The sequence below is a fragment of the Ciconia boyciana genome, chromosome 12, assembly GCF_034638445.1.
Source record: "Ciconia boyciana chromosome 12, ASM3463844v1, whole genome shotgun sequence".
Taxonomy (NCBI): domain Eukaryota; kingdom Metazoa; phylum Chordata; class Aves; order Ciconiiformes; family Ciconiidae; genus Ciconia; species Ciconia boyciana.
Genome location: NC_132945.1, coordinates 5,598,768 through 5,614,067, shown reverse-complemented (window position 1 = coordinate 5,614,067; position 15,300 = coordinate 5,598,768). Strand labels below are relative to the sequence as shown.

Below are 15,300 nucleotides of genomic sequence, written 5' to 3'. Positions count from 1 at the left end.
TTTCTGGGGTTACCTGTTTTCACGCACACTGGGCTGAATTTCCAGGTGATGCTCTACAGCTGAGCTCCCCGCTCCTGTTACCAATTCTTTCCTCATTTACACCGCTGTTCAAGTCTGTAATAATAACGCCGACATGTCAGAAGCAAGAGGAAGGAAAAGATTTAACAGTGTGAGCCAAAGAAATTAGGCAGACAACATCGCTGTCATGGTGGGCAAAAAAGGATAAGATGTTCTTCAAAGTCTCGGTGAATGACTTAGAAAAGATTTAAATATTTCAAGGTAGTTATGACCTGAAACCTTTACTATCCCCCAATTTTCCACTCAGCAGCTTTGACATTTGGGTTCTGAAAATACATGGAACAATCTGACAGACGAACACCCAAGTGCCTGTCCTCAGAGATACAACACCCAAAGCAACTGGCTTTCTCCTTCTGTACAGCTAAAAGCCTGAAAATATACTGAGTAAACTGTGTGGAAACTGTCTGTAGAGTTCTCATTTATTTTAATAAGAGAACTGTAGCTTAGCTCAAATCGAGAGTTTTTAATCGTAGAATCATGAGCTGGTCTGGAAAACAGACAGATAAACTTAAATGAAATGGGAATTCTTTCTGCCTTTGTAATGGTCTCCCCTGTTGAAATCAATAGTAAATTCAGTGCTCACAACTCTGATATCCTGCTTTTTTTTCTTATTTTCTCTAAGTGACTTTCTAGCTACATCAGCTACTAACTTCCAATGCTCATACACTATGGCAAAACTCAACCTTGAAAAAATATGTATTTTTATATATACATAAAGCCTGTCAAATGTACCAAAATCTTACTAGACTAATAGAAAGAGTTCTTCCTGTTGGCTAGGCTATCTAAGCAACCCTGCTCCACTGCAGAATAAGTCTTTATTTAGATTATAAATAAGTTTTTTATTTGCAAACATCTCTTCATTAAACTTCACTTTTTAAATTTACAGCTGAATACTCCCAGTGGCCTAATACAGCCACAACATATGCTGATATACTGCTTTAGAGATGGCATACTGGTATTCTTCTATTCTGTATTAAATGGAATAATCAGGGAAAAGGATTGCTATACAGGAAATGGTTAATGCCCATTTCCAATTAATAAACTGCCTTTCCATTAAGTTACCTTCCAGAACTGTATCCTGATTTCTGGATACATTATTTGTATAGAATGTCAGGAATAAAGATTATAACCTAGAAACACAGCTAAAACGAATAGTGGTGCTACCTTTGAGAAGCCAGGTTTGTACCTTTTGGCAGCCAGGTACGGCATTAGCTGCTGCTGGAAAGATTAAATGTTTATGAAGGTATCCACTATAATTATTTTCAAAGTGCAGAAATTAGTGTGTTTTTCTCTTAAGTTTTTTAATAAAATACTACTTCATTCCTGCTGGTACTCAAACCAGACCAAAACAACCGTCTGCTTCAGTTGGCTTCTAGTTTGTGACACCTCCATTTTAAGAGAGAAAAAAAAATCAGGTTTAAAGATAGGAGTGTTCAAAAATGGTTAAGATATTTATGTAGGCAACTCTAATTGCATTTAGAATCCTTACACCTTCTAGCCAGATCTGGATTTTTTTTTTTTTTAATTGACCAAGTCTTTTGTGTCAGAAGTCAGGATTACAATTAAAGTTCCATTAAATAAGAAATATACTCGAGGCATATGTAAATTTATTAAGGCACCAAATAAAATGGGAATATTTTGAGCACACAGATTCTAAACACTAAATAAAACCAGGGTATATCTAGACTGTATAAGCCTATTTAGGTGACTGGTTTGTATCTAAGCTGAAGACACTGAGTCAGAAATAAAGCTTCACTTTCATTCTGACTTTCACCGATTTCAAATCCTAAAGGCTGAATCTGTGAGCTAAGTAAACAGAGCACACCAGGACATCATGAAAAATAATTCAGTTCCCATGAACTGTGGGAACAAAATATGCACAGAATTATAATTAGCTGTTTCTCTTCAAATATGTAACCATGGTTGTTAATATTTCTTCCTAATGTAAAACACTCTGTTTAGAATTTTAAAAAATAAAACTATTTTACTTTTGACAGTTTTCTGAAACAAGATAAAAACACAAGCCATATTGCAATCTATCTCACTGGTCAGTAAAACTGGGGTCTAAACTAAGTAGCTTAAACCATATGTATCAGAAGCACAGTGGCAAACGTGGTTGGGTTCTATTTGTTATTGGCAGCTCTTTGCCCATGTGCAAGAGGTGGACTTGCTCCATCCCTTCCCAGCACGGCAGGCGAGGGGACCAAGGTGAATTGCCAGCTCACCTAATAAGACATCTCTGTCAGAGGGTGCTTGGAGACTTTTCTCTCCAGAAGTCTCTTTCTTGCATATTGAAGGGAAAGCGTGGCTGCAGATTAGGGTACAAAACTGATGAAAAGAACAAAAAGTACTGCACATGGTTCTGCCTGCAGTTGCCGGGCATTTAGAGGGAACCAGAATTACATGACTTGATTTACTTTACAAAAACTGATTAGTAAAACCCCCTGTGGATTTCTTAACTATACTGTGGAGGGATATAAGATTAGTGTAGCAATTCCCATCATCAAACGTATTTACTGTTAAAATATTGGATTAGTGATGTTGTTATCCACTGTTCCAAGATTATAAAGTGATTCTTTAAAATTGAGCAGAAAAATACTGCACTCTATCATTTGTAATTAGATTTCAGTCTGAGTGTTTTTGCCTTTCCACAAAAAGTAATTCTGCTTCCAAAAAAAATAAGAGAAAGGGACTGTGCTCTGCACACAAACAAAGAGAACACAAAACTATAGATGCAAAAGAGGAAACAAATTATTTTCCTCTTCTGCTTTTGAGAGACAAATGGTTGCGCTTGGCCTGTATCTTACCGCTCCTGCTTGTCATGCTCATTGCTGTGGCAATGCACCGCCGTTAGACCAGGTGGTAACAGAGCCACGTTGGTGCTAGGCGTTGCTTATTTGCACGACACACATGAATGCGCACTACCTGAGCCTGACGAATCTCAGTCCTTAGATATTTAACACTCACAGAGAACTTTGAGGAGAGCTATAAACCTTCAAGGTCATCACTGTCCGGGTTTCCAGTGACAATGTGGCCTGTGAAGGAGGAAGAGCATGAGGAAAGGGGATAAATTAATGTGTTCATTAAAGTAATTATGCTACATTTGGGCCAGGAAAATTAATGCAACTGTACCCTGGCTTTTTAGCCATTATCTTAAGTGAGTATGAGCACCTGGAGCTATTACAATTAATAAACAAATAAAAAGCTACAGCACTAATAACACCACCTTCTCACATTTTATGCTGTCGAACGCCTCTAGGAATCACTTACATGCAGTATTTCACATAGATATAGAATAGTGATGTAAGAGTCACAAAAACCAAAAGAAGTTTTAAGTCAGAAATACTCTGAAGCTAAAGAGTGGGAGTTCTGCTGTATCTGCCATGCTATTTGACCTTGTTATTTGCCACTACTGCAGTTTTAAGCTATATAACCTTAAGCATTGTTCTTTTTCCTTATTTAGGTAAAGCCTTATTCTCTCTTTTTAGATTTATTCTCCTAGTAATTTGGAAGAATAAAGCAATGTGTTTCTGAATCAGAATCATTGTGATCAATATTATTTCATGCTGTTACCACACAAAATTCAGATTTTGAAATAGTGTCAGCAACTTCAAAAATTTAAACAATCACAGATTAGTATGATTTTAAATTATCCTGCTTCTAACTGACCATAAAAATAGAGGCTATAAATATGTAATCTTAACTGCAGTAGCTCTGAACAGCCTTGACAGGGTTTATCAGCTAAATGTTTAATCAGGCAAAGCAGCAAAAAAACATAACCACGGGAATACATGGTATTTAGCATTTAAATAAAGCTTGTAAACCAATGACAAGTCTATTTGGGCAACTACTACCACACATGTTCCTTATCTGCAAAGGTCTCGTCCTGAATTTATCAGAACAAGTCTCTCACACTTTATTTTCCAGGCAGTAACATCAGTTTCCATTCACTGAGTTCACAGAAAAAGATATAGAAAACTGCAAGTTAAAAGGCACGGCCATGAAAACAGAATTCCCATGTTGGCAATGTCATATTGCTCTAGGAACTTATTAAATCACAGCCAAAAAAGCAAAAAACAACCCCCCAAAAGCAAGAACAAAAAAATCCACCACAAAATAAGAAATGAGCCTGACAAAACACTATAGTTCTTTATTTTTTATGTAATTGAACAGTTCAGTTTCAAAATATTCATCTACCTGGCTGCTTCCAAGTTGAAACCTTGAACAAATAAGGCAACTGAGAGCCACACCAGAACAGGAGACATAAAGCCTTCCCTCCCTCTGCACAAAAAGCACCATTTCTTGTTTCCCCTAGACTATAACCTCTGTGTGAAATTGCCCGACTGCTGATAGGTACCAGCTTCTCACCTCGTGCTACCAGGGGCCAGATGTGGTACCTTCTGCTTCACTGGCTGTTTGGCCCTGAAACTGTGCTCGCAGCTATTTCGTTCACTCTCTCTTGATAGAACGCATCCCACAGCAGCTCTCGACGTTGAACGGCAGTAAGTAGCCCAAGAGAGTGTAATGATTTGTTGTTGTTATTATTAAGTAGACAAAAGTAGTGAGTCTTTCCCTTTGGCAGGGGGAACGGAACCCCAAAAAACTTTCATGTAAATAACACCTTCTTGTAAACAGGAGTTGGATTTACTCATGGTTCATGCTAGCGGCTTTTAAACGTATTCCTCCTCCTTTTAGAGTTGGGAACCATTTGCTTTATGACCACCATTTGGATCATTTGCCTGTTGCTCATAAAATAGACAAAGCTTTTATCCATGCCATGAATTTTTACTCACTTTATACAAAATATCTAAGGAGGGATTTGCAGGGGCCAGAATTACATCCATGAAAGAATTAACAACTAATTTAATTTTCTGCTACAATAATGGTTCCAGCAGTTTTTGATTTTGTTGATTACGTTTCTTCTCTCCATGAAATAAAAAAGCATATTGGTGTTAGCTTCTTTGTACGTATTTTTTTAAAAGGCAGATTTTTTTTTCCAAAAATGAATAGAAACGACAAAACCATTTCACACATTTTAATCCATGTAGTTACTAAATAAAGCAGTGGCAGATGCAGCTTTCAGAATTGATCAGATAACACGGTGACGGCCTGTATACTCAGGAAGAACACTGACTCTCATCAGCACTGGGACAGTCCAACAGAATATTTCTTTGACAGCACTGCTGGCAGCAGTCACACAAACCACCTCTTGCAAAAGCTCACCTCTGACACCCACGTTCATGCACCAGGGCTTCCCTAAATGACGATCACGGCATCAGGCTGCTACGACTCCTCCTCTCACAACTCAGAAGCCAAAATTCTCTCTTCTGCGCCAACAAAACAAAGCCTAGCCCTAACTGAGCTCTCTACCTGCTTGCTCTGCAACACATGCTGTAGGCAAGGAAACAGGAGGAGCCGGTTAGCCCTCCCTTAATGATTCATCAGCTGTTCAGCAGTAACTGCTGGAACGAAACACCTTCCGCAACAGTTTTGTTCCTGCACATAAGGAGTTACTGTCTATTAGTAACTATGGACCATAGCAAGCTCCTGTGGTCCTGCACATAAACATCACTGATTGCAGACACAGATCAATGCACACTTAACTACTGTGATTAGCAGCTGCCTGGATAGGGGCGCTTGGAGGTTTGGCCATGCGGTAGCTGGAAGCGGTCGGGGCACACGCTGCACCTGGGAGCCTTTCACTTAGGAAGGAGGGGAGGATCTTGTGTTTTGGAGAGTAACAGTTGAGGGATTTCCCTACAATACAAGGCTTGCACGTTTACAGATAACTATCTTCTTTCTGTATGTAGAGGTGCACAAATATAAATACCACATATCTGTGACCCCATATCAATGAATTTACCGTTTAATAGCTACTATATTTTAATCAGCTGTATAGATTGTACCATGAAAGCCTGCACAGTTAGCATTGCAACTAATTAAAAAAAAATGCACTCAAGCATGAACAAAGTTAGCAGTAACAGAGATGTAGGGGTTTTTTTAATTTCTACTTCTAAATTCCTACACTGTGTTTGCCACATGCTGTTGGAGTAAACATGCCTCTAGAACAAGCCTAAGTTCTAGGATTTCATATATATAGTTTGTAAAAACTAGAGACTAAGTAGGAGGATATTTGTTTGGGCAGAGTGCTTACAGCCTGAAAACACGAAGCAGAGCCTACTTGGGCTGCACTGTAAGTCACGCTGTAATTACGGATCAGGGGTTGCTACCTCTGCCTGGTTCTCTCCATCTTTGCTAGCAAACTCTCAACTTTAGCATCACAGCTATAGATTCACTGCTGCCTTTAGCAACAGGTGAACTCTGCGAAGCAGAGGTAGGTGCTTCTGTCAGTAAGAGGCACTGTGCCATATGAATTACAAATGTGGAAGCTGCTGAAGGAAAAATACCCCCACATCCATAAAAAGCAGCAGCTATCTTCCCATGGGAATTTGCAGAAGCAGCCCGATTCTCCAGGTTGGTCTTCCCGGCACCCTACTTCATCTCCGCCCCGCTCTAGCGCCTTTTCTCATACAGTCCCAATCCTTATCCTTGGAACAGCAACACCCAGTTTCACCTACACTATGAACTGGCTCTTTCCTTCCCTCCCATCAGCTCCGAAGCCACATATTTCAATGTGCAGTACAGTATACTGATACACAGGGAATAAACAGCAAAAATGGCTCTGAACTCCTGCATGTAAGAAATTTATACTAACTGATTTGCTCAAGTCAGTACACAATTGCAAGGCCAAAACGTCCAAAAACACTTTGTGTTAAGGAAGATTGCATATTAATATCCCCATTTCTTTATCTCTTTTTGCATGGTTAAGTATTGCTTCATTTTTGGTTAAATTCTTATGATACAAAAGGTTGATCTTTCAAACCTTCCTCTCAAAATAACAAACTTCCACAAACTTCATTTCTACGCCAGGAGACGCTCGCAGTTTCTTGACACGCTGTTCAAAAAGTAGTTTTGTTTTGTAAAGTTCTGCAAAGTTTTTTAAGCACATAAGGCACACAAACTGAAGGCAAGATAATCCTGGCCTTTGTGGCTTAGAAAAAAGCTGAGACTTTAACTAAAAGGACACTACCAACAGTCTGGGCAGCCAAACACCGAAACAAATCATTTTGACGTACGATGCTAAGAACCACACTGCTACCTGTTGCAGCATTTCTTTAGAGCCCCAGATGATTCTATTAAGACGTACAGAAACCACTGTCACAGAAGAAAACATTATCAGAAAAGTTGTTCCAGCCTACCTGTGGCTGAGTCCAAGGCTCCAAGGTTGTTTCTTTCAAAGGAGTTTGTGGCCTTCCCATTTCTTTTGTGTGCTTTTAGGAGAGAAAAGTATGCATGAGTTATATGTTCAACCACGCTATCAGCATTCAGCATTAATTTCCCTTGAGGGAATAAAACAGTCAGGTCCAAAATTCATACAAAATAATGGTAATGTATCACGACTGTATACATTTGGAGTAGACTGTAGGTCTGGTATTTTTGCAGTAAAGTAACTTATTTTTTATAGAGTTGCTTTAACTTTCAGGGTGTGGAGATACACACCTTCATCTGTGTGTGCAGATTAAAACCTTGGACAAAAATATGAAATTATTTGCCAAGGGACTAAAGTTCAGCAGCAGAATTTCAGAGAGAATTCGACTCCGGTTTCTCTGCTGTTTCCTCCCCAGGCTTTGCTATGTTCAATGTACACCCTGAAAGAAGGACATAGACTGCAGTGGAACTAACTTAAATATGTGAATTAAAAGAAATGTTATGGAAAACTTATTTAAAGTCCGTATTATTTGGGCAGGGGAGCCATGTTTTCAGATGACAACCCTTGCCTTTCCTTAATGCCCTTTGGAGCTGGAGCCAGAAGACTGAACAGTTAACGGCTTCTTGTCTCTTCGACTTTTCACTACCTTGGAATATTTCAAGATCAACCACCCCAAATCAAAAGCTGGTATAATCAAATAGATTAAAATAGTCTTCACAGAATTACATTTGCTGACCCGTCACCCTTCCGTTTTTTTAATATTACCAAAACATCCTGCAAATACTTGTTAATATCTGTAATGGCTCTGCTTCAATAATAAATACGTATGATTTTTTGAACACTGTATAGGATGTTGGCTCCTTTTAATTTTCACCATATGAATTTCCCAGAGAAGGAACTTTACACGTTGCTGCAAAAATACAGACAAGTCTCTCACATTTTCTTTCTCCCTAAATTCTTCGTCATAAAATAGGAACAATGACATTCACAAAAAAGGTCCTCTGCTGAAACACGCTATTTACGTAGTGCCAGGATTTTCCTCCTCCTAAAATACAACATCTCTAATGTACTACTTTTTGGATAAGGCCTTTGATAATATGTAATATAAATAGCATCTTATCCAGGACTCACATCCGAGTGATCTAAATGCCCATGGAGACTGCAAAGATTGACAAAGAGAGGGAGAGATATGCCGTTGGATTATCTGTCGTAGATAGTAAAATATGGTCACTTAAAAGGAAACATTTTTTTAAATACAGAATTTGTGGGCAACTTCAGTTAGCATGGAGCATTCACTCATTTCCAAAAACCACCTTATTAAATGGCAATTTTGTTTTGGCAGGTCGGATTGCCTGTAATAATAGATTACAGGCAATCATTTTTACCATTTTTGCTATGTTATATTTTGGGGTAGCAACTGAACATGATTCATTCTTGAAATAGGACAATAAGTCCATTTCAAAAGAAAAAAGAAATAACCACAGATTTAGTGAATGCTGAACAGAGTTAAAATAAATGCATCTGGAAAGGGAAGGCTGTGTTTTTCATACGTTCAAAAGCAAATGTATTCTATCTTATAATCTTTCTTTAAATGTAATAATCAAGGATCAAAGGGACCCAAACACATAATGAAAATTATTAAACATATCAATTGTGGTGCCAAGATACCATAATAATTCCATATGGCGTAACCTGCCAGGAACTGACATTAAAAATCACACTATTTCTTGAGAAATAGTTTTCCTTGGAACTTCACATCAGCTTTTTTATACAACATTTGTCCAGTCAGTTCTATTTTTCAGAGAGAAAAAGGAAAAAGCAAGTGCATGTATACATGAAGAAAAGGGATGGAAAAGTACATTTAGGTGAGACAATACTCAAAACGTTTGAGTAACACTTGAAAACCATGCTCTAAATCTTAGATATGACTTAATGAAGACTCAAACACCTCTTAATGCCAAATTTCTTATAGACTAGCACCTTGTGTTCTTCATTTACTTCCTACTGTTTCCACTACCCAGCACCCAAAGAGACGCTTTCACCCCTCCAAAGACAAGCGTTGGAAAGTAGTGACAAAACACAGCAAGAGTGAAAATAGAGCAGATTCTGGGGCAACTACTAGTCAGTCAGTAGCCTGCATCCTGGAACACATGGAAGAAGGAAAAAAACCAAGCAGTAACTGCTTTCAGCCCCTACAGGCTTTCCACACAGTACACTTCTTTCTCCATCTCATTCCGGTTTTACAATGTTGTTTCAGAGCTAAAGGGATTGAGCTCTAGAAATTAAAGGCCCTAACACACAGCACAGATCTGGTTTGCCAGAGAGAACCTGGAAGCGTATTTGCATTGCCACTTTTCGGTGTAGACAAACATCTTCTATGTGAGCTGTGACTACACGCGAGATAGCTTACAATAAACCAGCACTCGTACCACTAACTAGCAGCGCACCTGCTGCAGCTTCCAACTCAGCACGCTGCAAAACTCACATTGTGCGAATACCTGTTCTGAACTACCTGCTACTATAGCAATTGTGCTTCTAGTATACAAGCTCCCTACTTACTGCTTGCTGAGATATACACACATTCTTAATGGATCACATAAGCAGCACTTATTCACAAGTTCTCTTTTCTCTTTTTTAAAGAAGAATGTGGTAACGATAGACAATCCTCCCGGGAGCTTCTTTCTTCCAGTGCAGATAAAGAAGCTCTTACTGAAAGTAGGAAGTTTTTGGAAGCCTTTATCCCCCCGTTTTGCTTGGAGCATCTTCCCACGGACTTCTGCAGCTTCTATAATTCCTCTAAAGAAACAATAGAATATGCCCACAGTCTTTTGTTTATGTTCCCTCCACTTCCTCAATTTGACATTTAAGTTTCACACATAGAAGAAAATTGTACTGATAATGAGATAAAGATGGAATGATTTCAACCTGGATATTACATTATGGTTTCAGCAGTGCCATTAAAGCTCCCTTAGCTCTTGTACACGCACCGATTACAATTTCTCTAGCAGGCAGGCTTGACTTCTGGAATAAATTAGGTTCTTTTCATGTTTGATGAACCACCTGTCACTTCTGTTACAGCCAGCTACCGTTCCACAAGCACGGGGCGTATCCAGACAAACTGATTCAGTTCCTACCATTCATCCACCACCTTCTGAGATCTCCCCCCTCCGCCGGAGTTGAGGGAGACTCATTTTGCTCTAAATCATTGCCTGACACCCCGTATCGCTGCCCTGGTACAGGCACTGGGGAAGGCAAAAAAAGACAGGAAACCACATAAGGTCTTGCCAGCTGTAAAAGTTTCTGTTATTTCAGTAATCCCTTTTGCCAGGTGGGAAGCGCAATACTGTCAACTATTCCCCAAGGCCAGGCAATCCTGTCTATCCACAGAAAGTCCAATTTTCAGGTATTTTCAGTGATACAGTACGAAAGAAGTTTTAGTTTGCTGAGTCATCATACTGCCAGTCACATCAGTCTTCCACCTGACCACCTAGAAATTCCCCTGATCAATTATGTTAGCAATCAATAAAGCCCAGCATAATGGCCAGGTAGTAAAAAGATTATGCACAAAATATTTTGCTGATATTCGGAATTTTCTGTCTAGTTGTAACAGCAAAAAGAAAGCTTTAATATTTAATCAAAGTAGTTATTAAATCTTTTTTTAGGGAAAAATGAAATTCATAATGAATATTTCCCGTCGTTTATTAGGAAGAGTAAGTTAACAAACATATAATTACTTATGACAGCTTGACAGGTAATATCCAGGCTTCCAAAATCTACCAGAGAAAATAAATTGTAAAACAGATTTTAAAGGCTATGAAAGTAATCATTTTAAGTCAGACTTCATTTTTATCTTTAAGGTGCCACACTGGTGGTCCCCACTCTGAAATATGAGGGGGCAAATCTGTCGTGCACCTGAGATAATTCAAACTAATCTCACAACAAGGGTACGCGCACAGAAGATCTCCCTCCTGACGGCATCCTCCCCCTACGCTACTCGGCTCCCAGTGTCTGTACAGTTTAGGCTGGTCCCTAACAAGCCACTGCTAATTTGCTCAACCTATTCTCTCCACCAGACTCAACCCCCTTCTCTCTCTGCCCGGAGGTACCAGTGCAGCTCTCTCTGTCTAGGACCCTGCCCTGCCAGTCCTCTGGGCAGGTCCGGAAGGCGGGACGCAGGCGACGGAGGCAGAGGGATGCCCGTTCCCTGCCGTCCTGTCCGACAGCCACCCGCCGAGCTCTCCCTTCGGCCTCTGCCTCTCCACAGTGCACCGCACTAGGAGCAGGAACCAGAGGAAGCTGCCACGTCCAGCTGGGCACGCAAACGGCACCCTGCTCCGCAGGCAGAGGCAGGCAGCTGCCCGCTCCCTGCCTCTAGCCAACCCAGCCTGAGCTGCACGCCTAGCCGCAGAGCCTGCCATATCCCTTAGCTTCCTACAGCCAGGACTCCTGAGCAGCCAGGCAGCCGCCTCTACCACGAAATACATACTCCAAAATTGTGGCAAAGACCTTCCCTTTTTGCTGGAAAGAAATTAAATTATGTTCAATTGGTTGGTCCCAGCTTCATGAGCTGGGGTTTTAAAATAATCTTAAAATTTCTAGTAACTTGACCCATGGATACGACTAATTTTTCAATGACTATCCCTTTTCCGGGCTACAAAGGGAATTTGTTCTGGCCCCCAAACTTTTTATTCTAATACTAACTACTAGATCTGTTCAACTAGGTGTCATCTGCTTTTCATCCTGCTTCCCTATTGACATTTTTTTGCTCTTCTTCAAAGCAAATCTGGATTTATTAGAGTTAAAAAGAAAAGAAAAAGTTACAACATGACAATTTTGGTTTATGTATTTTGATTTCTGGAAAAGCCCTAAAATTATCTAGATGGATACTACCACCAATAATTCTAATGGTTATTGATTGCTGTGAGAAGCAAAAGCAGACTGAAATTCAAAGATAATACGATGCATTTTTCTCTGGTGCCTCACAAAATTGCTATGGCAGCATTAAGATTGCCTGACTCAAAGTGTTCCACTCCTGCGCTTTACAGGATAGAAAAAAAAAAGTGCTTTATGAAATTGTCTTTCAAGCTGAAATCCTGTATGGCTTGAAGTGAGATTTAGGAAACAAACAGCAAAAGACATTTTGTAAGTAGTATATTAGCTATGTTACATTATCAAAGTCTGGTTGGGATTGCACATGTTTATTTGGGGCAGCTTTTGTCTTTTCTAGTTTATGTTTGAAGTATATGGCCAAAAGCTACATTTTTAGACAGGTGCTGGATACTTTACTATTCTTCTGTCCCACATTATAATCAGGAAATCATGTGTACTAATTTCACTGTCCAGGCAGAACATCTTTATTATCACACTGAGACAGAGAAACGCTGTAAGCCTGAGAAGGAGATTATCTCCATTAACGATGTCTCCTTCTTGCCTGTAAGTTGCTTTCAGGTAATTGGATTCCTGGAGTCCTCTCCTTCAGCCTCCTAAGATCCTTCATGTGAAAGGCGAACAGAAGGGTTAATTTAAGTGAAGAAAGTGTAATTTTACGTAACAGATTGCTAGAACAATTAGTTTGTTCCACATTTCTAAGCTTTATATAAATAGGAAAATAAATCTGTATGACACGTAAGTATATGGGAAAGCCATAGGACAGCTGAAATCAAGATATTAGTAATGATTCATATGGGAGGGTTTTTGCTTTGTATTTGAGAAACACATTAGGTCTGCCTTTTGCCAAAGAACAAAAATACAATTTGGAACTCACAGATAAAAACTCCTTTGTGGAGGTATCGGCGAGGAACCCACAGTCTAGAGCCCTGAAATGTGATTTAGGAATGACGGGAACAATCAGCTTTCCACACCAAACAGCAACCTGGAACCACCACTGACACAACTTCTACACCATTTTGGCTGTAACAGCTGCGGCTCCATTTCTGAAAGTATCAAAATGCCTTGTGATGTTGCTATACGTCCTCCCAGTGATTCCTTGGCCTCAAAAGCCACAATTTAACCCAGCAAGTCTCTAATGGTTCTGACAACAGGCAGCTTTTATCTTGCAATTACCTGTTCAAAGATGCAATAAATCACCTAGTGCATATCCAGCCAGCCAGCAATTATAAGGGCATGATTTCCAGAGGTGCAGTATACCCACAGCCTCCATCATTTACAGCTGTTACACTATTCCTGTAAAAAAATCAGCCCTTCGCTTACTTATTTCCTTCTTTTGTTCCAACATATCTATGAGTAAAGCAGGTGCTGGCAGGAGACAGAGGAATGGAAGATAAAGGCAGGGTGTGGGGTGGGGGTTGAATGACTACAGCATACTAGGAAAGCTCAGAGGTTTAACAAAGCCTGACATGAGATTTGCCAGATGGTTCTGTACCGGATTGTAAAACTTTAAACTAATCTTCATTTAAGAGTTTTAAGGGCTGTATCCCTCTTATAAAGCCTCTTGCTCTTTTGCCTGGTTGATTCTGGTAAATTATAGATCAGACTTTAGAAAACTGCTTCCATGAACAGCGGCTCCTTAAATCTCAGCTAAACTGAGCAAGAAGATTACATGTTATTATGATGTAGCACAGCAGGATTTTTGTACAGCAAACATAATGATGTAGAGAAGGATAAAACTATCATTCTGTGCAAGGAGGTCATCCATAGAAGAACAATGCTTTTTATACAGCTAGCAAATCCATACGTACCTGGTGAATCTTCACGTGGCAAATTATTTTTCTTAATGGTTCTGTAAAGAAACCCAACCATAAGCAAACCCCAAATCTGTATTTCAGGATTCAATGATCAAGCATCTTACAGGAAAGGAGATGTCATTTGGGAGAAATGATTCCAAATATTACTAGAAAACGTAAGTATCTATCCCAAGGGCAATTTTAGGGTAAAGGCATCCTATTGGTTTTATGGAAGGAGAAAGGATTTCCTCTGAATCCCCAGTGAAATGTCAGATACTGTATGTAGTATTAAAAATGAAAATGCTCACTAATCTTACAAGTGCATATATATACTTTTAATTGTAAATCAAATACAGTTCACATGGAAAAGCACAAAGCAAAGTCAGTATACTAAGGTGTAGAAATTCTTTCCACCTGCTGTCAGTATTTGCAATCTTACACAGTATTTTCACAGTTGAAATTATAGTAGAGGGAATTTATAGATCTCAGACACTAAATGATGACAAAGTTGAAGTGGGAACAATGGAGAATAAAACCAAGCGCTTGGTAACTGGCAATAGCAAAATTTCAAAAATAAAGAGACTGAGACCACCAGGTTCTGAGAGTTGATACAGTAATTTGATACTGAAATTGTGGCCTATCAATCTTTTGAACAGGTGATACAAACGTTTAAGTCTGTTCAGCTTTCAGTCAGCAGCCTACTGAATTTGCTCTGATTTTCTTTCTCTGTACAAGATTTTGAATGCAATGCAGTAATGTCAAACAACCTCCCCTTTCTCTCTCTTTTTAATTGAAACATTATTTCCTGTACATGAAAGCTTTTGACTTAAAAGCAATCAGGTGTGATATTCACAGCTCTGGTCTTTTCAAAATGTCATGCACAGGAATTATACGGATTTATCCTAAAGCTCTCTATAAGAATATCAGCATTTCAGAATGCCTAAGAAAATGCCTCTCTAGGAGCATATGCTATTGAAGACTTTGTTGTTCAACTGATTTTATTACATTTAAGTAACACTCAGATACTGCATTACACTTCTGTTTTATCTTGCACATCATTGCTAACATACTTAAACAAGTTTCCCAAATTTCAGAAATGATAAAAATTTCTTAATTAATGCATAGTTAAATTCTGTCTGATATAAGAACAGAGGCATTCCCACAAATACAGATAATCCTAAAGGAGCAAAATTACTTTAAATTTTGATAAACACAGAACTTTTCGTTCGTGTATGTAAAAATCTTAGTGGTAATAGCTGATAAAATATG

The 15,300-nt window shown here is 39.1% G+C and overlaps 1 protein-coding gene across 1 annotated transcript in view; it reads right to left on the bottom strand.

Annotated features, from left to right (window-relative positions):
- PCDH11X (protocadherin 11 X-linked) overlaps nucleotides 1–15,300 on the bottom strand; it is a 516,609-nt gene that overhangs the window by 261,145 nt on the left and 240,164 nt on the right. Inside the window, exon 5 of the mRNA XM_072877252.1 lies at nucleotides 7,338–7,409. Within this exon, the coding sequence (XP_072733353.1) occupies nucleotides 7,338–7,409 (72 nt within the window). The remainder of the gene's footprint in view (nucleotides 1–7,337; nucleotides 7,410–15,300) is intronic.